The sequence below is a fragment of the Copadichromis virginalis genome, linkage group LG14, assembly GCF_057382275.1.
Source record: "Copadichromis virginalis isolate Kocher_CV1m ecotype Utaka linkage group LG14, C_Virginalis_male_GT1.1, whole genome shotgun sequence".
Lineage (NCBI taxonomy): Eukaryota > Metazoa > Chordata > Actinopteri > Cichliformes > Cichlidae > Copadichromis > Copadichromis virginalis.
The window spans coordinates 105,028-130,727 of NC_140631.1; the positions used below are offsets into that span (position 1 = coordinate 105,028).

The 25,700-nt window shown below is 40.0% G+C and overlaps 1 protein-coding gene and 2 pseudogenes across 1 annotated transcript; all 3 read right to left on the reverse strand.

Moving 5' to 3' along the window:
• Positions 1-5,133: 5,133 nt before the first annotated feature.
• Positions 5,134-7,451, reverse strand: LOC146693126 (spastin pseudogene; annotated as a pseudogene).
• A 5,184-nt stretch (positions 7,452-12,635) lies between these two features.
• LOC146693127 (spastin pseudogene) lies at positions 12,636-14,935 on the reverse strand (annotated as a pseudogene).
• Positions 14,936-21,054: 6,119 nt separating this feature from the next.
• Positions 21,055-24,409, reverse strand: LOC146693128 (uncharacterized). Its single transcript, XM_085478911.1, has 2 exons — positions 23,896-24,409; positions 21,055-23,753 (listed from the first exon to the last, which is right to left on the reverse strand). The coding sequence occupies exon 2, from the start codon at positions 23,706-23,708 to the stop codon at positions 22,923-22,925; it is 786 nt and encodes a 261-aa protein (XP_085335037.1). The 5' UTR covers positions 23,709-23,753; positions 23,896-24,409; the 3' UTR covers positions 21,055-22,922.
• Between the last annotated feature and the right edge of the window lie 1,291 nt (positions 24,410-25,700).

A 25,700-nucleotide genomic window follows, 5' to 3' on the forward strand; every position in this document is an offset into this window, starting at 1 on the left:
GTGTTTGATAAATGCATTCTATTTGCTTTTTTAAAAATCACAAAGTGAGAGATTTTTTTTCAATTTAAGTGAGCATTATGTTAATGTTTTAAATGTCATGGCATAGGATCAGATCGCTTCAAAGTAAATTATATTTTGAAATGTACAATCCCTTAAACACTGTGTCCTGATCTTGAACTAATAACTACTGAGATCTCAAGTCTACTGCATAATAAGACAAACAGCACCATTTAGAAAATTTCTTTTTATTGCAAGTATTCTTAATGCTTTGATGTTTTGTACAGATTTTCATATTTACAGTGATAATTAGTATTCGTCTAATAAATAATACAACTGAAAGTCATTCTCTAGCCTACATGTTTAAATATTGCACGTGCAAAGTATGTATAATATGTGCTTGTCCAATAGATATGCTGTCTTAGCAGCTATTTACAATGTTACATAAGAAACAAATGTGGGATCCAACCACCATGCTACTAAAGAGACACTGTGCGTTTCCCCTCCAAAACAAACCCTCCACTTCAGTGATGGAGTCATGCAATTATTCTACTGGGGTGAAGACAGTTTAATTACAGCATCACTGCAATAACAGTATCCATCCAAAAAAAAAAAAAACATCAAATAAAATTTTAATTATTTCTAAATAAGAAATTCGTGATAAAACAGTTTTCCAATTAACCACTACATAACAGTAGTGTCTAGTTCTTATTTGGTAGGAAATGTCCACCAGTGCTGTAACGTTTTCAAAAATAATAGTAAAAGAAAAAAAGCATTTTGATGAAAAACTAAACCAGCGTGACCTACTGTACAAGTTTGTTTAGGCTGCTTTTGCAGCAGTGCTCTTTATAAAGTCTCCAGGGTGTGATAGTAATAAATCATCTGTGAATGAAACCTTTTACACGTTTAAAATCACTTTGTCTGCCATAGGCAAGAAATCTGTTCCTATAAATACACCGTTTAATTATGTGTTCGCATTGCAACTGCTGCTCTGCCAGAAGTGTAGGTAGAGCAAAGTCAACCTATACATTATACATATCCTCATATTTGAACATTCAATATCAATATATTTTCCACATATTGTGAATATAACGCTGAGTGTGCAGAGAGGGAGAAACACGCAAACACCGTGACGAGACAAGAGCACGGGCAGTGTGATGTTACTTCACCTCTAGATGGCACTATTGCACAACCTACAACCTTCTGCATCGTTTCACTGGAATGGATGACAAGTACAGTGCAAAAACAATAACAGGAACAAACTGAGTCCGATATGATATACATATTTATGCCAAAAAAAAATGCCCGTTTGATCTTGTGTTTCCATGTAGGAACAGGGAAAAATGTCTATATTGTGTTGTCTGGTTCACCTCGGCAGAGTTCTATGGCTTTGGCAGGAGGGTTGAGAGGAAACAGAAAGGGCCTTTACCGCCTGCACCTGGCATGTTTGTGATGAAGCAGCTGCCTCTACTCCTGCTGAGCCTCCTCCCTGTACCTCTGAACCCGAGTGAGCAGAGAGCACCGACGGTCATGCACACACACAGATACTGTACACTTCAACAGACACTGGAGATACAAATGATGGGCCATTTGCTAAACCTGCAGCACACACTGCTTTCTATGTGAAAGAACCATTCTGTGAGAAAAACTCTACTGCTCATTTGATCTATGACCTCTGAAAAACAGTTCATGATTTCCATTACTATTCAATTATAAAAAAAAAAAAAGTACATTCCCTGGGTTATACAGCACTGATATGCAAAGCTTAATTGTATATCTGTAACTCTAGAACTGCAGTATTTATAGTTTTCTTAGTTTAATATTTCAATTTCATATTCTTCTTCTAAGTATAAAATCCCTTTTGTTATATTTGTCTCGTTAATTTAACTGAAATACACTGAAAATTGCTCACAAATTAAGGTTTATGTGTCAATACAAATGCAGGTTTTATTGCTGGGAGCTTCCCGTGATGCACTGACTATTTCTTCTTCCATGACACTAATGTTTTGTCTTTGCTTCATCATTTATGTACTGTACTGTATCCCCAGTTTTCCAGCGAGGGCTGCGTACATTTTGATTGCATTAACGTTTTTATCCAGCCTTTATGTGCAAGCTTGAGCTGCAAAATTCAAATGTAGTTACTGACAGGCCAAAGTGCAACAGGGAAGAGATTAAATGGGATCAAAGGGAGTGGCATTATAAATTCCTTCCTTCCTGAGATTCAAATCCTCCAATCAAAACGGTGCCAGCAATGCAAAGACAGATTTCTTTAAAGGATTGCACACAATAACAAAGTCAGTCGTTTATTTATTAAAGCACTGTTAATAATTTTAGTTGCTGCTATTTCAAATAAATGTTTGGTACAACAAATTTCTCCGTGTTCTGTCTCAGGCTTTATTCGGGCCCTGGTACTAGAGCTATGGTCTGTTCTTGAGTGCAGCAGTGACGACATCAGAGTGGTCCGTCCCAAACCAACTCCCATTGACCCCACAGATAGGAGTTGCATTAAGGTATTGTATGTATGTGCGTGCGTGTGTGTGTGAGAGAGAGGGAGAAGGAGAAACTTCCTGGAGCCCACAATGCCCCAATTTTTAGATATCTACATAATAGTACAGACACAGATCTCTTAGAAGTTTTGCTTTTCCATCATGTTTTTAGCTCACTGGTTACAAAGGTGTTTAAATTGATTAAAATTAAATTGATTCCAATTATTATTAACCCAGGACTCAGAATAGTGGTCCATGTGTTGCTGTGATACCAGCAGCCATGTAGAAAATTCACTTGTGAATATTCATATTTAAGAAACTGGCAATAGTGATTTTGTTAACAAGAAAGGCTTTTTGCTGATTGGTTTATGGGTGTCTGGGCAAATAAGCCTTACTTTCATAAGACTGCATTTTTAGTTATGTTTTTGGCAGAATTTCTCTCAGGAAAGCTTCAACAAGCTCCAGCGTGAGCCTGTCTGTGTGTGTCTGATGCTTGGCCTCTGACAGCAGCCAAGTCATCTCTCTCAGAGAGACTAGCCAAGTGAATACGGACAGCCAGTGATGTGTAAACTGTGTCCTGCCACAGGCGACTTTAAAGTCTGCCTTATCAGTGGGTTATACATATATGCTGAGGTCAAAGGAAAACTAAATATACACACACCAGCACTTTGGTGAATTAACTCGAGTCTTTGCTTTAATCTGTGCTAAGTACAGTAGGAGGTTTGGTAGTACATATGAAGATAAGTTCACACATGCACAGAAACATCAGAAGACACATGAAAGTATAGATATTTCTATTTTAGAAAAAAAAATCCATCGTATCTTGTTTTTTTCTTTACGTTTCTTTGAAGCTGTTTAATATAATCTAAGTTGTAGCTCGTTTGTGCAAGTGTCTCTCTTTTTTTCCTTTGATGCTTTTGATGATATATTTTCCCTGTTCTACCAGACCCAGTGAAAAATGCAGGGAGCTTTCCTGTAGTTTAATATTCTTCAGGCTGCAATAGGTTTCTGCTCAACCACTCTGCTCAGAATATATGTCTTATTCAGTTTTGAGAGTGTGGTAAACCATGTTTTATCTTTGCAATCATAAATTCTTTTTACATTTTGTTTTGCTTTGAATACTACAGATATTATTTGTCATATTATCGGTAGTGTTTGTAGTTGAATAGTGTTATATTATTATTATGTGTTAGGATTTGATCAATCCATGACGTGCACAAATGCATTCACAATGGTCTTTAAAAGCAAATACATTTTTTCTCTCTAACAGCTGCTGTATTTACTTTCCTCTTCAGTCCTTCCTGTACTTGGTCAACCTCCTCTCCTCTTCCCAGTCGGTGTGGCAACTGCTGGGCCGACAGTCTTTGGCCAACAAAAGCGAATACACCCTGAGGGAGATGCCAACCTCCATACCTGTAAGTGTTTTTCTTCTTCTTCTTTTCCACACACTGCAGGTTTTTTTTGTCATCCATCTGAGGGCATGTTTGCACTTTTTATTTGGCCTCCAAACACCACCCACCCATTTGTTTTACTTCAAACGCATTCAAATAAACCCTCTCACACTGAGACTGATATACGTTCTCCACCTTACCCATTGTAAATTTCCACACAGTTTTCGTTTTGCACCCTATCCGGTGCATTCTTGTTCAAAGCCTCTCATTTTACTCCACAGGATTTGATTGACAGACTGATTGCCGTGAATTCGGATGGGAAGATTCATTCTCTCTTCCACTACGAAGAGAGTCACACATTCGGCCTAAGGTGGGATTCATTATTTTTTTCATATTACTTAACATCAGTGGGGAAGTAGACGATATCAGATTATCACCTGGTGACTGCACACACACTTCAGCCTCTGGCAATAGGAGACTGGCATGGTGACGTAATCGGCCTTAAAATGCGGCCTTTAAGGCTGCAGACCCTGAATTGGGATACAGCCTCTGAATCGCTGCATCTTGTAGCTGTGTCGTCTTAAATTGGTCATGTGATTTTGACGCGCCGGCGCGTCCGGCAACCCCAGAGGTTTAACTTAATATTTAAGTGTCTCTTGGTTTTAGACTAGTTGTTTAGTCTAATTTGATGTTTTAAACCAGAAAAGGAAGAAGAGGGCTTAGAATTACAGGTAAGAACCTCAGTGGTATGTGATAAACTGTAAATGTAAAGCTTACAGGTCAGTCCTCATGTTTTTAAATCAGATTTTGAGTCTGTACATGGCACATTATGCTTTTGCATGTTGTGAAATGTGCTGCAAAACAAACTGAGGTAAACTAACTGGTTTACTGTGATGGATTTAAAGTGCGTGTGACTGGTGCGCAGTGGCTGTGGTGCTCACGGTCAGAGTTCAGTCACAAAGAGGGTAACAGAGATGAATTTAAAGTTAAGGTGATGGTGCTTAGATTCATTCACAGACTGAAACCTTCACACCAACTTTATCCTGTGTCTCTTAGTTTTAGACTAGTTGTTTAGTCTATTTTGATGTTTTAAACCATATCACAGGGTTTTTACTTCACCATTTACGGGGTTTTAACAAGCAAACAAAAGACAGATCGTGATGTTTGAAAATGTTTTGGAAATATTCTTTAAAGATTAGATGTAAAATACGCAGAGGATAAATTCAATTGGTTTATTAGTTTATTACATAAGTTGAAAAAAAGTTAAACAAGTAAATAAAGAAACAACGTAAAAGAAAAGTAAACAAAACAAATCGGTAAATAAAGGAAAATGGTAATAAGAAGGGGAAAAAAAAGAAAAGAGAAAACCCCAACAATCCCCTCTGAGCAAGCACTAGGCGACAGTGGGGAAGAAAAACTGCCTTTAAACGGGCAGAAACTTCCGGCAGAACCAGGCTCACGAGGGGCAGTCAACTGCCGGGACTGGTTGGGGTGAAAAAAGATGAAGGAGAGAGGGAAGAAGTGTTAGGAGAGAAGGGGAGAGGAGAGGTGAAAATTAAGATGGAACAGAGGTGGAGGGAGACGAGGTGACGTCAGCAGTAGAAAAAATAGAAAGAGTAGAAAAAGCAGGAGTGTCCCTCCTCCAGAAGAAGCGGAAACGTTTTTTCTTCTTTTCCATGAGCTTTTCCACGACCACTTTTTTCTCTAGGATGAGGGTTCTCAACTGATCGGTTGTTTCTTCAACTTCCTTCTCAAGTTTCTGGCATCTTTGCTCCATTTCTTTTAATAGATTGCACTTGTCTGTATTTTGCTGTTGTTTTTCCTTGTGCATCTTTTCTAACTGCTCATTTCTTCTTGTGATTTCTTGAAGCTTACGCTGCAGGTCTTCATTTATTTTCTCTTGTTGCTGCTTTTGTGCAAGCATTTCAGCGTTTTCACACTTCAAGTTGTCTGAGTTCAACAACATCTCATTAATGACCTCTGAGTGTTTTTTCGCCATTTCATTGATCCTACGCTGCATCTTTGAACATCGTTTTTCCAATACTTCTCCTTCCAGTTCAGGTGTTCTGTCCTTCATTGTATTAATTTGTTCAGTTGTAGATTTCTTCTCTCCAAGTCCTGGAGAATACGTTTTTTTTCTTTTTCCTGTTGCTCTTTCTCTTGAAGAAGCTCTTTATTTTTGCACTCTGTTTCATCCAGCCTGACTGGATTTGGATTTATTGAAGAAGGACCACCAAAATCTTTGTTCTATTTGGTGTACATGTTAAGAGTTGCTGGACTAACAGTTGGTTTGATTTGCTTCAGAGAATCCTCAAAGTCTTTTATCTTAATGTTGCGCACCTCAGCAGCAGCTATAACACGGACTTGTTCTGGTGCCAACTCTCTTATTGGGCCAAGTGCAGCATCTTTGGCTAATGCTGTCAAATCGCTCCCTGAATATCCTTCAGTCACTTTTGCAAGACAGGACAGTTCGTCTTGGCTCAGTGGACTCCCGTGCGTTCCCAAAAGATTTTTCAGCAGCGTAAATCTTGTCTTCTCATCGGGTAAGGTCACATATACTCTTTTTGCAAAGCGCCTTAATATTGCTTCATCGAGCTCCTGGGGCCTGTTCGTTGCTCCCATTACAAGTACTCTGTCATCCTTTCCTGACTGCAACCCGTCAAACTCAATGAGGAACTCAGTTTTTAAACGGCGAGAGGCGTCGTGCTCCCCCTCCCTCCTTTGACAGAGCAAGCCGTCCACTTCATCGATGAAGATTACTGAGGGCTGTCTCTCTCTTGCAACTGCAAAGAGTGCTCGTACGAGCTTCTCGCCTTCTCCCACATATTTGGAGGTCAAACTAGCAGCACTGATGTTGAAGAATGTTGCATTAGACTCTGCAGCAACTGCTTTGGCGAGCATGGTCTTCCCATTTCCTGGTGGGCCAAATAAAAGCAAGCCACGTGCAGGAGCTCTCAGACCAGTAAAGAGATCAGGTCTTAAGGCAGGAAGGATGACAATTTCTTGAAGTGCTTGCTTTGCCAGATCCTGCCCTGCGATGTCATCAAATGACACAGTCGCTCCACTGTATACAATTTCATTTGTAATTAAGCTGACCAGTTTACTGTCCACATTCTTTTTCATATCCCTCTTCGGGGGCTGTTTCACAGCTGCCGGTCTTCCATTCTGAGTTTTTCCCACCCGAGCGGTTTTCTTTGCATCAGTTATTCTTAATGGAGGTCTTACAGAAGTGGAGGGTCTGATGGTGGTGGAAACACCTGCGGGTTGACTTTTAGGAACTGACTTTGGCTTACTTGCAATTGTTTTGGTCGACATTTCTCTTGCGCGACTTCCCCCCTGTTCACAGTCATAACACGGTAAACTAGTCATAAACGAAAACGTTTAGGCTATTTATCGCATTTAAAGGTCTTTCTTTGGGACAACGTCACAGAACACAGAAACGTCACAGGGCTTTGGAGCGTGATGTTACAGAGGTTTACAAATACTTTCAAATATAGCTCTGGTCGAACGTTTGAAGGCTGCGAACAAACTGACTAAAACTTGCTGCTCCTGACCCCTATTTATAGAAAAACTTCAAAGGCTCAAAGGCATGTGCTTGTGACATCATCACATGTCCTTGTGACATCATCACATGTCCTTGTGACATCATCACTCTTCATGAATCAGATTGTCACATGACATTTTAGAATGGGGATGTTTTTTTTTAAACCGTTTTCAAATTTAACCCTCTGTGGTCCAGGGTATAATTGGCCGTTCTTGACTATTTTTGATTTTACCTCTATATTTCACCTTTAAAATATGTTTTTCTTGCCTTATTTGGCACCATTATTTTCAGCACAACCTCAAATATCTGAAATTTGAGTTATTGTTTTCATTTTGGTATACTATATTAGCACAGTTGATCTAAATTAATAACACAATAAATTGTGTGTGCATCTCCTGTTTTGTCATGGTTGTATGTCCCGGTTCGTGACAGGCTGCATGAGCTCATCTGGTGGGAGTGTAGTACTGTAGTATTTCAGGCATAAAAACGTGGTTTTCACAGACCTTGTCACAGGGTCTGAGTCTAAGATTCAAATTGTAAACACACAAACACTCAGGCTTGCTGCAAACCTTAGCTGATCCCCCGTGGGCTTAATTTACTGCCATTGTTTACGCACCATTGTAATTGCTTCTCTAGTTTGGCATTACACTTTAATTATGGAATGTAATTATATTTTGTCTATTTTTAGTTGTGGCATTGTGTTGTAATTAATGAAGGGCCTGCACACTCCAATATCAATTTACAATTTAAATTCTCCACAGCATGTTTAACTACATTATGTTGTGCCTTTCCAGAATCCCAGATTTACTTACACATCTCCCTTTATGATACATTAGTACTACATTTGACCTAAACCTTTTCCATCCTTTTTCCAAACTCTCATTCATTTTTTACCTGATAACCAAAAACTGTGATAGTGAAAGGCTGAAATATTTCTAGGGGTATGAGATTTCTGTGTGTTTTCTGTAGGTGAGCAGCTGCGAGAAGTTTGGCTACGGGGTGATGGTGACACAGGTGGCAGCAACTGCTCCGGGAGTTGTGGCTCTGCACAGTTCAGGTACTATTGCAGTTATTTGGACACAACAAACACTTGTCAGCTGTGATGCTTAAGGCTTATATTATAAGTTGTTGTTGTTGTTTTTGTGTTGTCGGTATAAAGGAGACTTAAGGCAGCTTAGGGAGAAATGTATTTGTCAAACCGTTTTTGTTTGGGTAAGAAAGAGTAAGAAGAGGCGTTCTTTTTTGATAAATGGATTCACATATCAGTTGTATACTGATACTAGGTTTATCCATATGCAAAAGGCTCCAGGAAATACCGTACTCTTGTCAAAAGAGGTCAAAAAATGAAGCTAGTGAACAAATATTTTAATCCTGCATTCTTTCTATTGGCTAGAAGGGGCGACTCAACTGGTTATGGGAAAAGAAGTCTGATTACTTATCAGCCCTTCGCTTATAACAGCACCGCTGCGTTCTGAAACCTATTCTCTCCTATGACTTTACCCACGCAAGAACAGTTCCCTGCTGTGTTGAGCAGCGCTGGCTGTGGAGCACTCATGTGTTCCATGATGTGACATATGTTTGTGCCATCGATAAAAAGGCAGACTGACAGAAAGAAGGATGACCTCAAAAAGTGATATAGTCCAGACAGAGCTTACAAATGATGGGCCATTTGCTAAACCTGCAGCACACACTGCTTTCTATGTGAAAGAACCATTCTGTGAGAAAAACTCTACTGCTCATTTGATCTATGACCTCTGAAAAACAGTTCATGATTTCCATTACTATTCAATTATAAAAAAAAAAAAAGTACATTCCCTGGGTTATACAGCACTGATATGCAAAGCTTAATTGTATATCTGTAACTCTAGAACTGCAGTATTTATAGTTTTCTTAGTTTAATATTTCAATTTCATATTCTTCTTCTAAGTATAAAATCCCTTTTGTTATATTTGTCTCGTTAATTTAACTGAAATACACTGAAAATTGCTCACAAATTAAGGTTTATGTGTCAATACAAATGCAGGTTTTATTGCTGGGAGCTTCCCGTGATGCACTGACTATTTCTTCTTCCATGACACTAATGTTTTGTCTTTGCTTCATCATTTATGTACTGTACTGTATCCCCAGTTTTCCAGCGAGGGCTGCGTACATTTTGATTGCATTAACGTTTTTATCCAGCCTTTATGTGCAAGCTTGAGCTGCAAAATTCAAATGTAGTTACTGACAGGCCAAAGTGCAACAGGGAAGAGATTAAATGGGATCAAAGGGAGTGGCATTATAAATTCCTTCCTTCCTGAGATTCAAATCCTCCAATCAAAACGGTGCCAGCAATGCAAAGACAGATTTCTTTAAAAGATTGCACACAATAACAAAGTCAGTCGTTTATTTATTAAAGCACTGTTAATAATTTTAGTTGCTGCTATTTCAAATAAATGTTTGGTACAACAAATTTCTCCGTGTTCTGTCTCAGGCTTTATTCGGGCCCTGGTACTAGAGCTATGGTCTGTTCTTGAGTGCAGCAGTGACGACATCAGAGTGGTCCGTCCCAAACCAACTCCCATTGACCCCACAGATAGGAGTTGCATTAAGGTATTGTATGTATGTGCGTGCGTGTGTGTGTGAGAGAGAGAGGGAGAAGGAGAAACTTCCTGGAGCCCACAATGCCCCAATTTTTAGATATCTACATAATAGTACAGACACAGATCTCTTAGAAGTTTTGCTTTTCCATCATGTTTTTAGCTCACTGGTTACAAAGGTGTTTAAATTGATTAAAATTAAATTGATTCCAATTATTATTAACCCAGGACTCAGAATAGTGGTCCATGTGTTGCTGTGATACCAGCAGCCATGTAGAAAATTCACTTGTGAATATTCATATTTAAGAAACTGGCAATAGTGATTTTGTTAACAAGAAAGGCTTTTTGCTGATTGGTTTATGGGTGTCTGGGCAAATAAGCCTTACTTTCATAAGACTGCATTTTTAGTTATGTTTTTGGCAGAATTTCTCTCAGGAAAGCTTCAACAAGCTCCAGCGTGAGCCTGTCTGTGTGTGTCTGATGCTTGGCCTCTGACAGCAGCCAAGTCATCTCTCTCAGAGAGACTAGCCAAGTGAATACGGACAGCCAGTGATGTGTAAACTGTGTCCTGCCACAGGCGACTTTAAAGTCTGCCTTATCAGTGGGTTATACATATATGCTGAGGTCAAAGGAAAACTAAATATACACACACCAGCACTTTGGTGAATTAACTCGAGTCTTTGCTTTAATCTGTGCTAAGTACAGTAGGAGGTTTGGTAGTACATATGAAGATAAGTTCACACATGCACAGAAACATCAGAAGACACATGAAAGTATAGATATTTCTATTTTAGAAAAAAAAATCCATCGTATCTTGTTTTTTTCTTTACGTTTCTTTGAAGCTGTTTAATATAATCTAAGTTGTAGCTCGTTTGTGCAAGTGTCTCTCTTTTTTTCCTTTGATGCTTTTGATGATATGTTTTCCCTGTTCTACCAGACCCAGTGAAAAATGCAGGGAGCTTTCCTGTAGTTTAATATTCTTCAGGCTGCAATAGGTTTCTGCTCAACCACTCTGCTCAGAATATATGTCTTATTCAGTTTTGAGAGTGTGGTAAACCATGTTTTATCTTTGCAATCATAAATTCTTTTTACATTTTGTTTTGCTTTGAATACTACAGATATTATTTGTCATATTATCGGTAGTGTTTGTAGTTGAATAGTGTTATATTATTATTATGTGTTAGGATTTGATCAATCCATGACGTGCACAAATGCATTCACAATGGTCTTTAAAAGCAAATACATTTTTTCTCTCTAACAGCTGCTGTATTTACTTTCCTCTTCAGTCCTTCCTGTACTTGGTCAACCTCCTCTCCTCTTCCCAGTCGGTGTGGCAACTGCTGGGCCGACAGTCTTTGGCCAACAAAAGCGAATACACCCTGAGGGAGATGCCAACCTCCATACCTGTAAGTGTTTTTCTTCTTCTTCTTTTCCACACACTGCAGTTTTTTTTTGTCATCCATCTGAGGGCATGTTTGCACTTTTTATTTGGCCTCCAAACACCACCCACCCATTTGTTTTACTTCAAACGCATTCAAATAAACCCTCTCACACTGAGACTGATATACGTTCTCCACCTTACCCATTGTAAATTTCCACACAGTTTTCGTTTTGCACCCTATCCGGTGCATTCTTGTTCAAAGCCTCTCATTTTACTCCACAGGATTTGATTGACAGACTGATTGCCGTGAATTCGGATGGGAAGATTCATTCTCTCTTCCACTACGAAGAGAGTCACACATTCGGCCTAAGGTGGGATTCATTATTTTTTTCATATTACTTAACATCAGTGGGGAAGTAGACGATATCAGATTATCACCTGGTGACTGCACACACACTTCAGCCTCTGGCAATAGGAGACTGGCATGGTGACGTAATCGGCCTTAAAATGCGGCCTTTAAGGCTGCAGACCCTGAATTGGGATACAGCCTCTGAATCGCTGCATCTTGTAGCTGTGTCGTCTTAAATTGGTCATGTGATTTTGACGCGCCGGCGCGTCCGGCAACCCCAGAGGTTTAACTTAATATTTAAGTGTCTCTTGGTTTTAGACTAGTTGTTTAGTCTAATTTGATGTTTTAAACCAGAAAAGGAAGAAGAGGGCTTAGAATTACAGGTAAGAACCTCAGTGGTATGTGATAAACTGTAAATGTAAAGCTTACAGGTCAGTCCTCATGTTTTTAAATCAGATTTTGAGTCTGTACATGGCACATTATGCTTTTGCATGTTGTGAAATGTGCTGCAAAACAAACTGAGGTAAACTAACTGGTTTACTGTGATGGATTTAAAGTGTGTGTGACTGGTGCGCAGTGGCTGTGGTGCTCACGGTCAGAGTTCAGTCACAAAGAGGGTAACAGAGATGAATTTAAAGTTAAGGTGATGGTGCTTAGATTCATTCACAGACTGAAACCTTCACACCAACTTTATCCTGTGTCTCTTAGTTTTAGACTAGTTGTTTAGTCTATTTTGATGTTTTAAACCATATCACAGGGTTTTTACTTCACCATTTACGGGGTTTTAACAAGCAAACAAAAGACAGATCGTGATGTTTGAAAATGTTTTGGAAATATTCTTTAAAGATTAGATGTAAAATACGCAGAGGATAAATTCAATTGGTTTATTAGTTTATTACATAAGTTGAAAAAAAGTTAAACAAGTAAATAAAGAAACAACGTAAAAGAAAAGTAAACAAAACAAATCGGTAAATAAAGGAAAATGGTAATAAGAAGGGGAAAAAAAAGAAAAGAGAAAACCCCAACAATCCCCTCTGAGCAAGCACTAGGCGACAGTGGGGAAGAAAAACTGCCTTTAAACGGGCAGAAACTTCCGGCAGAACCAGGCTCACGAGGGGCAGTCAACTGCCGGGACTGGTTGGGGTGAAAAAAGATGAAGGAGAGAGGGAAGAAGTGTTAGGAGAGAAGGGGAGAGGAGAGGTGAAAATTAAGATGGAACAGAGGTGGAGGGAGACGAGGTGACGTCAGCAGTAGAAAAAATAGAAAGAGTAGAAAAAGCAGGAGTGTCCCTCCTCCAGAAGAAGCGGAAACGTTTTTTCTTCTTTTCCATGAGCTTTTCCACGACCACTTTTTTCTCTAGGATGAGGGTTCTCAACTGATCGGTTGTTTCTTCAACTTCCTTCTCAAGTTTCTGGCATCTTTGCTCCATTTCTTTTAATAGATTGCACTTGTCTGTATTTTGCTGTTGTTTTTCCTTGTGCATCTTTTCTAACTGCTCATTTCTTCTTGTGATTTCTTGAAGCTTACGCTGCAGGTCTTCATTTATTTTCTCTTGTTGCTGCTTTTGTGCAAGCATTTCAGCGTTTTCACACTTCAAGTTGTCTGAGTTCAACAACATCTCATTAATGACCTCTGAGTGTTTTTTCGCCATTTCATTGATCCTACGCTGCATCTTTGAACATCGTTTTTCCAATACTTCTCCTTCCAGTTCAGGTGTTCTGTCCTTCATTGTATTAATTTGTTCAGTTGTAGATTTCTTCTCTCCAAGTCCTGGAGAATACGTTTTTTTTCTTTTTCCTGTTGCTCTTTCTCTTGAAGAAGCTCTTTATTTTTGCACTCTGTTTCATCCAGCCTGACTGGATTTGGATTTATTGAAGAAGGACCACCAAAATCTTTGTTCTATTTGGTGTACATGTTAAGAGTTGCTGGACTAACAGTTGGTTTGATTTGCTTCAGAGAATCCTCAAAGTCTTTCATCTTAATGTTGCGCACCTCAGCAGCAGCTATAACACGGACTTGTTCTGGTGCCAACTCTCTTATTGGGCCAAGTGCAGCATCTTTGGCTAATGCTGTCAAATCGCTCCCTGAATATCCTTCAGTCACTTTTGCAAGACAGGACAGTTCGTCTTGGCTCAGTGGACTCCCGTGCGTTCCCAAAAGATTTTTCAGCAGCGTAAATCTTGTCTTCTCATCGGGTAAGGTCACATATACTCTTTTTGCAAAGCGCCTTAATATTGCTTCATCGAGCTCCTGGGGCCTGTTCGTTGCTCCCATTACAAGTACTCTGTCATCCTTTCCTGACTGCAACCCGTCAAACTCAATGAGGAACTCAGTTTTTAAACGGCGAGAGGCGTCGTGCTCCCCCTCCCTCCTTTGACAGAGCAAGCCGTCCACTTCATCGATGAAGATTACTGAGGGCTGTCTCTCTCTTGCAACTGCAAAGAGTGCTCGTACGAGCTTCTCGCCTTCTCCCACATATTTGGAGGTCAAACTAGCAGCACTGATGTTGAAGAATGTTGCATTAGACTCTGCAGCAACTGCTTTGGCGAGCATGGTCTTCCCATTTCCTGGTGGGCCAAATAAAAGCAAGCCACGTGCAGGAGCTCTCAGACCAGTAAAGAGATCAGGTCTTAAGGCAGGAAGGATGACAATTTCTTGAAGTGCTTGCTTTGCCAGATCCTGCCCTGCGATGTCATCAAATGACACAGTCGCTCCACTGTATACAATTTCATTTGTAATTAAGCTGACCAGTTTACTGTCCACATTCTTTTTCATATCCCTCTTCGGGGGCTGTTTCACAGCTGCCGGTCTTCCATTCTGAGTTTTTCCCACCCGAGCGGTTTTCTTTGCATCAGTTATTCTTAATGGAGGTCTTACAGAAGTGGAGGGTCTGATGGTGGTGGAAACACCTGCGGGTTGACTTTTAGGAACTGACTTTGGCTTACTTGCAATTGTTTTGGTCGACATTTCTCTTGCGCGACTTCCCCCCTGTTCACAGTCATAACACGGTAAACTAGTCATAAACGAAAACGTTTAGGCTATTTATCGCATTTAAAGGTCTTTCTTTGGGACAACGTCACAGAACACAGAAACGTCACAGGGCTTTGGAGCGTGATGTTACAGAGGTTTACAAATACTTTCAAATATAGCTCTGGTCGAACGTTTGAAGGCTGCGAACAAACTGACTAAAACTTGCTGCTCCTGACCCCTATTTATAGAAAAACTTCAAAGGCTCAAAGGCATGTGCTTGTGACATCATCACATGTCCTTGTGACATCATCACTCTTCATGAATCAGATTGTCACATGACATTTTAGAATGGGGATGTTTTTTTTTAAACCGTTTTCAAATTTAACCCTCTGTGGTCCAGGGTATAATTGGCCGTTCTTGACTATTTTTGATTTTACCTCTATATTTCACCTTTAAAATATGTTTTTCTTGCCTTATTTGGCACCATTATTTTCAGCACAACCTCAAATATCTGAAATTTGAGTTATTGTTTTCATTTTGGTATACTATATTAGCACAGTTGATCTAAATTAATAACACAATAAATTGTGTGTGCATCTCCTGTTTTGTCATGGTTGTATGTCCCGGTTCGTGACAGGCTGCATGAGCTCATCTGGTGGGAGTGTAGTACTGTAGTATTTCAGGCATAAAAACGTGGTTTTCACAGACCTTGTCACAGGGTCTGAGTCTAAGATTTTTTTTTCACATTCTGTCTCTCACAGTTGAAGTGTACCTCTGGTGCAAATTACTGACCTCTGTCATCATTTTAGGTGGGGGAACTTGCACAATCGGTGGTTGACTAAATACTTTTTTGCCCCACTGTACCTATGAAAATATACTCACTGTATATATATATAATCAAAGCATTTCTTTAGCAAAGTGCACATACTAGCCCTTTTTAAGTTCATTGACATATGTGCACTCAAACAGGCCCAATGAGATTGAGGGTTATACCCCAATTATTTGTGTTAGGTTTGTAAGCTTTTCCAAATGAATACAGAAAATCAGCAAAACCACCATAAAGAAAGCTTATTTAAATAAAGCTGATATTGGGAGAACAAAGCCCAAGGGGTGGAAAATGAGTAAAAAACCTGTGAAGCAGAGAATAACATGAGGGACTGTTGCAGAGCGCATGAGTGAAACAAGCTCACAGATGAGCTGACAAAGATTGGCAGAAATCACTTTAGAGCAGCCGGGTAATAAGGAACAGGTGAACATAGAGTGGAGCAGATAATTACGAGCAAAAACCCAAACAAATACTTTCAGACAATCCTAAAGCTCTTATTTAGTTGCATAGAGCCATGTGTGAACATTTTGTCTTTACATTTTGCTTCCAAGGAACCGAACTGTCTTTTAATTCTGTAATTTATTTCACGTTCTTCAGGCTTTCTGAAGCTCCTTCAAATTTTTCTTTGGACATCATTTTATTATAATTTTCAGTGCAGTCCTTTATTTGTTTGTTCCTATGAATCATTCACACATAATAAAGGCACCTAACTCAAGGGACAAATTCGTTACTGGCACATTACCAGCAGCTTGTCACAAATACACAATTTGTTTCCTGCACAAAAAATGACAACGATAACACACCAGCAAGGTGATTACCAAAGAGCTATTAGCCAAAAACTTGACATATGTCAAGAAACTAAACAAGTAGAGGACAAAAGAACTGGCAGCTTAAATAAAAACATCTACAGCAGACGAACAGAATTTGAAAGTTGTGTCCTTAAGAAATAACACAAAACTGACACACAACCTGAGAGATGCATCTGGCATCTTATGTTTGCAAGTTTCAGTAAACTGCTGCATCTATTTCCCATTTTCCTAGCAAAATACAAAGACATGATGGCTTATTAGCTCATCCTATCCTAAATAACCACTAATGTATGCCAACTATTGTCACTGCTACACTATCAAAAGCTGAAAACAAACATAAAAAACATACAAATTCATCACCACAACAACACAGTTGATAAATAAAGAAATACAGAAGCACACATGCAAATAGAGAGATGACATAAAAGTTCTCACTCAGCTCCCTGCGGTGCTGTTTTAAGCTCCAACTCACTCTAAACAACACCAACGGGGGTCTACTGCTTCCTGAGCATCAACGACCGCGCCACCTAAGATAAGATAAGATAAGATAAGATAAGATAAGATAAGATAAGATAAGATAAGATAAGATAAGATAAGATAAGATAAGATAAGATAACCTTTATTAGTCCCACACGTGGGAAATTTGTTTTGTCACAGCAGGAAGAGGACAGTGCAAAGGTTATTCACTAGTTTCAGTTTTATAATAATATAAAACTTAATTATATAATTATATTCAGGTTACATGACACTTATTGTATAAGATAATTATTTCTGGGATGCTGAATGACAATTTGATGTGTATTTTGTTGCTTTCAGTAGAAATCCTGCTGATGACTCAGTGGATTTTAGATGGAAATTCTGTGTTTCACTCACTATAAACCATCTTCTAATCAGAGGGCGAAAAAGCCACTCTTCTTATTTGGTATTAGCTGAAGAAAATATTTAATCTATACTGACCGTCATCGCTGTTGTCGTCCACCAGGATGACCTCCTTGAGCAAGTGTGTGATTGACAGCTGAGTGGACTGAGCGCAGGATCACCGACAGAGCCTCGTTGACGAAGATGAAGATGAGGGAGATTTGGGGAAGGTCTCTTGAGTAGCTGACCTTTCTACATCTGTAGAAAGACACGACACAACACCTGTAAACTACTTGCATTAAGTAATACGAGGTGCCAGTGGAGCACTAGAGTGATGGTTTGGGAAAAGTAGTCTACAAAGTTATACAATTAAAAAGACAATCATGATTTTGTATTGATGAGCCCATTTACCATGATTTCTAACATTTCTGATCAATTGAATGTTGTATTAAATAACAAGGAATATGCCTTTCTTTTTAAAAAATGAGGACATTTCTCAGTGAACCTTAATTTTTGAGTGCTCGCATATTTAATTTTGAATTTGTAAAAAAGACTAAACTACCTCCATAGAGCTGCTGACGTCTTGTTCAATGGGGCTGAAAGGCAGAGCAAGTGCTGCTTCCTGTTCAACTATAATCACAAGGATTTATTTTCCACATTGGCCTTTTAACTGCATGTGCTGTTTCAGATAGAAACCCTATTTTAAACTTGTTTTGTTTAAACAGCTCTAATGAAGCGGAAAGCGGCAGGGTGAGGCTTTGGCTCTAAGTTTAGCACATGTGGGAAAGGAAGGGGCTTCTTTTATTGTCTCCTTTTCACGTCTTTTTTTCTTTTATCGATTATCTTATTTCCTCTGTGAAATAATAGCTAATTAGAAGTTATTCTATAACAAATCCAGTGTTTTCAATTCACGAGGTTGGAGAACACTTTTTTAGGGTTTTTGGCAGGAAACCATTAGAAAACAGAAGGCAACATTAACAAGATTAACCACGAAGAACTGGGACATTTGTCACCTTTTTTCTCCTTCTGATACAATATTGCAAAAGTCTTGAGGCATCCTCATTTCGTTATATTCTGCTGGGAAAATGGGAAATAGGCAGAGCAATTCACTGAAACGTGCAAACATAAATGGAAATACAGTACATAAGGCAAAAATGTACTTGAAAGTCAATATTTGGTATGGCCACCTTTACTATCGAACATAGCCTGGACTCTCTCTTTCCGGAACACACTGCTTTAATAAATGTTGAGGTCTGGGCTCTGGGGAGGCCAATCCATGACTGATCTAGGTATACGTTTATTGTATTCACCGTGTGTTTGGGATCATTGTCGTAATGAATAAAAATATGCCTTTTCCAACTAGATGCTTTTCAGCTGGGACTGCATGATTAATGAAAATCTTAATATCTGGTTCATATTTCCATCAGCTTTCTCAAGATTCCCAACACCACTGGCAGAGCCTTCATCGTGTTTTACAGATGGATGTAAACACCCTCTGTTGGAGTCATATCAACAATTATTTGAACCAAAAATGTCAAATATGAATTCATAATGCTGTAAGACCTGTTGCCACTGATATAGTCCAGTTCTCGTGTAATTTACCATACCTCAGCCTTTTCTCCCTGTTTCTCTTCACTAAAAATGGCTTCCTGACAGCCTTCCACTGAGACCGTTTCTGATGAGGCTTCAGCAAACAGCAGATGGATCCATTAAAGGGCCAGTGCATCTCTCAGGTACTTCAAGTCTTTGCTTTTCTTTATATTTTTCTACATCTTAAGGACATGATTTCCAGATACAGTTCATCTGCTGTACAGAGTTATTTAGTCCTGCTACTTTTCCGGTTTCCTCAATTTTTTTAAGGACTCACAGCACGCCAGATTTTTGGGAACCACCTAGTTGGTTCAAAATGTTATTTTTACCTATCAGATTTTGTTATCTTTTAGATTCTTAAAGTGCTATGCTGTGGTGTGCTGGGGGAGCAGCACAGCAAAGAAGGACTCATCCAGGCTGGAAAAACTGATCAGGAAGGCTAGCTCTGTGGTCGGCATGAAGCTGGACACCCTGGTGACAGTGGCAGAGAAAAGGACACTAAAGAAACTGATGGACATTATGGACAATGCCAGGCATCCTCTGCACACGGCCATTAACAACCAGAAGAGTCTGTTCAGTGACAGGTTGCTTCTCCCCAAGACAAGAACTAACAGACTTAAAAACTCCTTTGTCCCACACGCCATCAGACTGTTTAACTCCTCTCTGGAGGGGAGAGGGAGGGGAAACAGGAGGACAAAGGAGGGGGGAACAACTAAGCTGTAGTGCCTCTTCACCTCACTGTGCAATACCTTTTGTGCAATACTTTTGTAAATAGTCAACAGTGCAATAGACCTCAATACTCGATACTTTGGGAGCCATAAACATCATTAGACCAGTGCACATATTGGTAAATGGACTGGTTCTTATATAGCGCTTTTCTACTCTTCTGAGCACTCAAAGCGCTTTACACAACTTGTGCATTCACCCATTCACACCCATTCGCACAAGCACATTGTTCTAGGTGCTTTCTAAGTAACATTCACACACATTCATACTCCGATGGATGCATCGGAGAGCAATTTGGGGTTAATATCTTGCCCAAGGATATTTGGCATGCAGACTGGGGGAAGCCAGGAATCGAACCACCAATCTTCCGATCAGCAGATGACCTGCTCTACCGCCTGAGCTACAGCCACCCCCTTATTGTCTCTATTGTGCTCTGTCTTGGTTGTTGAGTTGACTAATGTGGAAATAAAATTTATCCAGCAGTAAACCTGAGTTTGCGGTGAGGGAAGCATCTTGTACAGTACAGCACTTTCCAGCAGGAACTTCGATAGAATGTAAAATAAAACATTTTGTGTATTTTAAAATGACATTCAGTGTGTTTTTGTTGTTGCTGCACTAATCAACCACTTACTACTAACTGCAATGGTAGTTTATTGGATTGGAAAGTGTGGCGATGCTCGCCACCTGGTCTCCCTTCTTGCTTGTTGGTGTGGGCAGGTCTCATTTGTAGGTGCTGAAGAGCTGCTGTGGCTCATTTCCATCAGTGGCACTGGCAATACCTGGGCTCATTCTGTCAGTGAGGTAGTTGAAAAACCCCAGTTGGGTAAAGCGTTTGGGGGTTTTTGTTAACAGACATGCTTATCTATTTAGTTGGTGTTATTTTTTTCAGCTAAATTTTTTAGTGCAATTAGCACTTTCAGCATCAATCCATAGCAATGTGTTGTATTTTTCACATTGTCTGTGTGTAAAATACATATGTAAGCATAGATTACACAAAGGATCCTGCACGCCAAGCTGGATACAAATAGAAATCCCTGGAAACAATTCTTTCTGCGCTTAAGAGCAGCTTCCTATTGCAACGCTGGAGGATTTGTCACCATTACTGGATACGCTGCAGAAGCACAGCAAAGCAGTGACTGTGTGGAGTCGAAAACTATTACACCAACTACACTACACAGTCACCCACATTACCCCAATCACTGGCGTGTTTACACAACAGAGACGCTGAGTCTTTGTTACGGGCGCCAGCCACTGTGGCCTCGTTGTGTGGACACAGAGAGACCTTGCTGTGACTCGCGTCTTCCCTGCTGTGGATTTCTGGAAACCGCGCTTAAAGAAAGCACAAGACTTCTTTCGTAAAATGTGCCTTCCTGAACTTGTTGGGAAATACTTCTCGAAACAACGTGCTGCTCTAAATAGCCTGTAATGTTTCATGTTGTGGTTAAAGATTGATGACAGCTGTGTGGTGCGATGTAAATAGTTTGCATTTCATTTTTATGTGATTGCTGTGTACATGTGAATAGATCTATAATAAAGAAAAACAAACAAATATACTATTCTTTTTTGTTTTATTAAAACAACTTCACACAAAGTACAACTATTTACAATGTACAGTACATCCAAAAGAACAGCTTTAAGAATACTCAACAGGAGCAAGTGTCATTTGGCCCTGGTTTGACAACAACACTGGGGCACATATTAACAAAAACACAGCAAACCTTAACGATCTTATCAAGAAGTGTTGTGTCTTCAGCCTCACATGATAAGAGTAATCAGACTGTGTGTAACATTTTGAACTTGTTGCGCAAACTACCTATTACTCGCTCAACATGAATTCTCAGGTGGGCAATTGCTCTCGTTTGTTCAACGTCCCTTGCATCAAGTTGACAGTAGCCTTTTGTGAAAGCTGGAATCTTGACCTCCGCACACATCATTCCTACAGCATCTCTGATGTCAAAGCCTCTGTCAGCCAATACTACGTCCCCTGGTAACAGCTTTTGAAGAATGCCACATCTCTCTATGATGTGTTTATCTGATGCACGACTAGGGCTGGGCCATATTATACCATTCACGGTAATACCGGTATAATGTTAGGCAACGATAGGAAAATGAAATATCGCGATAGAATGGGAGTAAAACGCGCATGCGCAGTGCCTTTGTTTTCATACGCACATGGCCGATTGTTGAGTGAAACAGATGAACCAGAATTGGTTTGTAAAAATGGTGCAACTTCCGTGATGTGGAACTGGTTTGGTGTTTGTCTGTCAGATACACGACAAAGCACATTTTTTTGCAGAACATGCAAGCGGTCGTCGTTATTGTCGTATTTGTCGGACTAAGATGCTCTTAAATCTGGGAGTAATCTGGGTCCTAAACTCCGTATGCTTCAGGTCAAACAACACTGCAGCATCACTGAGAGTTAAAAACTGTCTAAATTCTTTCATCTTTAGTAAAACGATCAGCATTGCTGCTTTACCAGGTGTAACTATAAAGTTTAACTTCCATGAAAACAAAAAGTTATTACATTTAATGGAGTTAGAAGTTAGCAGGAAGCTAGCGGAAGTTAGCTCGCTAGTTTCGCTAGTTACCTAAGCATGATATAGCATGTTCTGACTGAGAGATTTCTGAAAAAAATCAAACGTACAGCTCTGCTATCACTTCCAACATAAATGAAGACAGGAAACTAAACAGCAGTGACGTTTGTAGGGTTACTGAAGTTGGGCTAGCTGGTATATAATGATGTGCTACGTGATCGCTAGCGACACAGCTATGTTAGCATAACATAAACAGTGAAGCTGGAGGACGAACACTAACACTTTTCCACTTATAAAAGTTAACGTGAAGGTTCTTCATGGTTAGAGACAAATGCAATCGCATGGCAGGATGCTGTAAACGGACCAAACTTCAGTCAGGAGAACAACTGAGATAATCTATCCACAATACCAGGTTAGTCATTAATATACTGCAACAACATGGGAATAGAGCAGCTGCCAGAGAATTCAACATTAATGAATCAATGGTACAGAAGTGGAGGAAGCAAGAAGAATGAGTTTAATAAAGTTTGATTTATCTGACTGCTTTGTTTCGCTTAATGTGCCTTATAATCCCGTGCACCTTATGGTCCGAAAAATGCGTACTGCACACTGCAGTTTAATGTTGCAAAGCACCTCTTTTTAACTTCAGTGGATATTATACATGGTTATGCTCAGGATATGTCAGCCCATTTCTACTGGAAATGCCTTTTGGTTAAACTTTCAGCAAGGAATTTGCATTTGCACTGTTACATTTTTATAAAGCTTTAATGTACATAAAAACCAGCTTCTTGTTTAAGTGAAAATAAATGGAAGGTTGTCTTTTTGCGCTAGTAATGTTGTGGAGTTGTATTTTGTCTCGCATCAATTATATCGTCGGTTATATCGTTATCGCAAATTTTCAAATATATATCGTGATAAATATTTTTGGCCATATCGCCCTGCTCTATGCACGACCCCCCATCCCCTGGAAATGAAAGAAATAGCTCCATGGGGTGTAATCCCGATGAGGTATTTTATGGTCTGTGTACCCTTGTAATGAGAGTATGTTTGTGCGCGTGCCTTTAAATTAGATGGTCTTTCTGTTCGAATCTCAAAACAGTCAACAATGATTGCTACTCGTTTTCCAAAAGTTTCAGTAAACTGTGGAGGCATTGTCGCCTGCAGACAGTGCCTCTCAGGCCAGTGCACCAGTGCTCCTAAGTGGGCATACAAAACATCAATGGTATCGGTGAAGACAGAAGACAGTGTTTTGTGCGACACATGGAATAGATGACAAAGATGCTGGACTGGAAGATCAAGTCTCAGACGCATTAGTGTGAGTAAGAGCATTTGGAAACCTGTCAGTTTCTTCGGTATTGGCAGGAAATCTTTGACAGTGTTGAAGAGGGACATTAAGACAGCATAACAATATAGTCCAGTGTAATATCTTACTTTTTCGGTATCGTCCTTTAAGAAAGTTTCATTCAGCTCTGTCTTTTGCAACTGTGCTCGAAGCAGTCTGTTCTCCTCCAACAGCCGGTTTATTTCTGCTCTGCCCTGTTGACTGCACACACAGTCCTTCGTCTGCCCTTCAGCTTCCGTGACGCTGTCACTCCCATCACCACTGTCCACATTTGCAGCTGGTACGTCAACCTCCACTTGTCCAACACAACTGCTGTCCACTGCCTCCATGACATGGTTGTTGTTCTTCTGTCAGACCTTCATCGATCATCAAGCCTGTAAGATAAAAAATAGTGCATAGACTTAAGGTTAATGTACACCAATATTCCAATGACAGGTGTGTGATTCATCTTTAAGTTATGTGCGGATTAGTGTACCATAAGAGCAATTTAGTATGTTTTCAGAGGGGGGTGTTTACCTGCAATGGGTGCTCTTTTTCGCTTCCGTTGCATACGCCTTGCGTGCCGGTCCGAGTCTGACACAGGTTTGTCGTCGTGCCCCATGTGCAGTGTTGGTGCCCAGTCTGGATTTGTTACATCCATTTCATATGCTGGTTTGCCTGCAATAATGCCAAATCAAAAGCTACTCAGTCGACATGACGTGGTTCTGCAGCATCACACATTAGCATGTTTTATCTCATTATCTATGACCGCAGCGCATTGAAAAAAAAACCCACTAAAAGCCTTTTGGTTTGGTCCTTTTACAGCATCCTGCCATGCGATTACATTTGTTCCTGACCACCGAGAACACTCACGTTAACTTTTATCGAGTGGAAAAAAAGTTAGCGTGTTTATATTGTGCTAACATAGCTGTGTTACTAGCGGTCACGTAGCACATCATTATATACCAGCTAGCCCAACTTCAGTAACCCTACAAATCAATCAATCAAGCTTTATTTATAAAGCACTTTTCATACAGAAAAAATGTAGCACAAAGTGCTTTACATAGTTAAAAGCAGCCCACCCCACCCTCCAACTCACTCCCCACACTCTCAATACACATATATCCCCCCACCCCCACCCACACACACACATACACACACGCGCACACTTAAAGAGTAAAAATTGGGCTGGGCTCGCATGAGCCAAGTGAGGAAACATTATAACAGAGAGCCGTCTGCACCGGGAGCCGGTCACAGACCGCAGCCTCCGGGCTGGGCACACAGCCGGAGGGAGGCCAAGGAGCCCCCCAACCAGGCTGAGAGGACCCCAGAGACCAGCAGCCACGGTCAATAACAGCCCCGGTGCAGAGAGCGCCCTCCGAGGAAACACTGGAGATATGACGCAATACGATATATACAGGGTAAAATGATAAAATAAATAAGAACAGGATACAATATAAATATAAATATAAATAGAGTAAGAAGATTAAAAAATGAATAAGAATAAAATCAAAAAATATTAGGTAAATCCTAAATTAATAATAGAATAACAGGATAGAATAAATAAGCATAAAAAATAAATAAACGCTAAGTAAAAGCTAAATTAAAAAGGTGGGTCTTGAGCCTGTTCTTAAAAACATGTACGTTCTCTGCGGCCCTGAGCTCCTCCGGCAGGCTGTTCCACAGACGAGGACCATACCACTGAAAAGCTGCCTCTCCATGAGTATGTGTCCTGACTTTAGGGACAATCAAAAGGCCAGTACCAGAGGACCTCAGGGTCCGCGAGGGTTCGTATGGTAAAAGCAGATCTGAGAGATAAGAAGGCCCAAGACCATTAAGACATTTAAAAACCAATAAAAGAACTTTAAAATCGATCCTGAAACACACGGGGAGCCAATGCAGCGATTCTAAAACCGGTGTAATGTGGGCCCGCCCTCTGGTCTTCGTCAGCACACGAGCTGCCGAGTTTTGCAAGAGTTGTAAAGTTGAAATATTCTTCTTAGGAAGACCAGAGAGCAGGGCATTACAGTAATCAATGCGACTGGCAATAAAAGCATGCATCAGCATCTCCGTGTTGGCCCGAGAGAGAATAGGGCGGACTCTGGCTATATTTTTTAGATGATAAAATCCAATTTTGGTTACATGTTTAACATGTGGGATAAAACCAAGCTCAGAGTCAAAAATAACACCCAGGTTTTTCACTTGTAGCGAAGGACATAGTGAAAATGCCTCTAATTTAGACAAGAGTTTCTCTCTCTGAGCTTCAGGACCGACAATTAAAACTTCAGTTTTGTCCTGGTTAAGCTGTAAAAAGTTTTCTGCCATCCAAGATCTTATATCCA

Excerpts from the sequence above, each read along its gene's own strand:
- LOC146693128 (XM_085478911.1), bottom strand. The coding sequence starts at position 23,708 with ATGGAGGCAGTGGACAGCAGTTGTGTTGGACAAGTGGAGGTTGACGTA.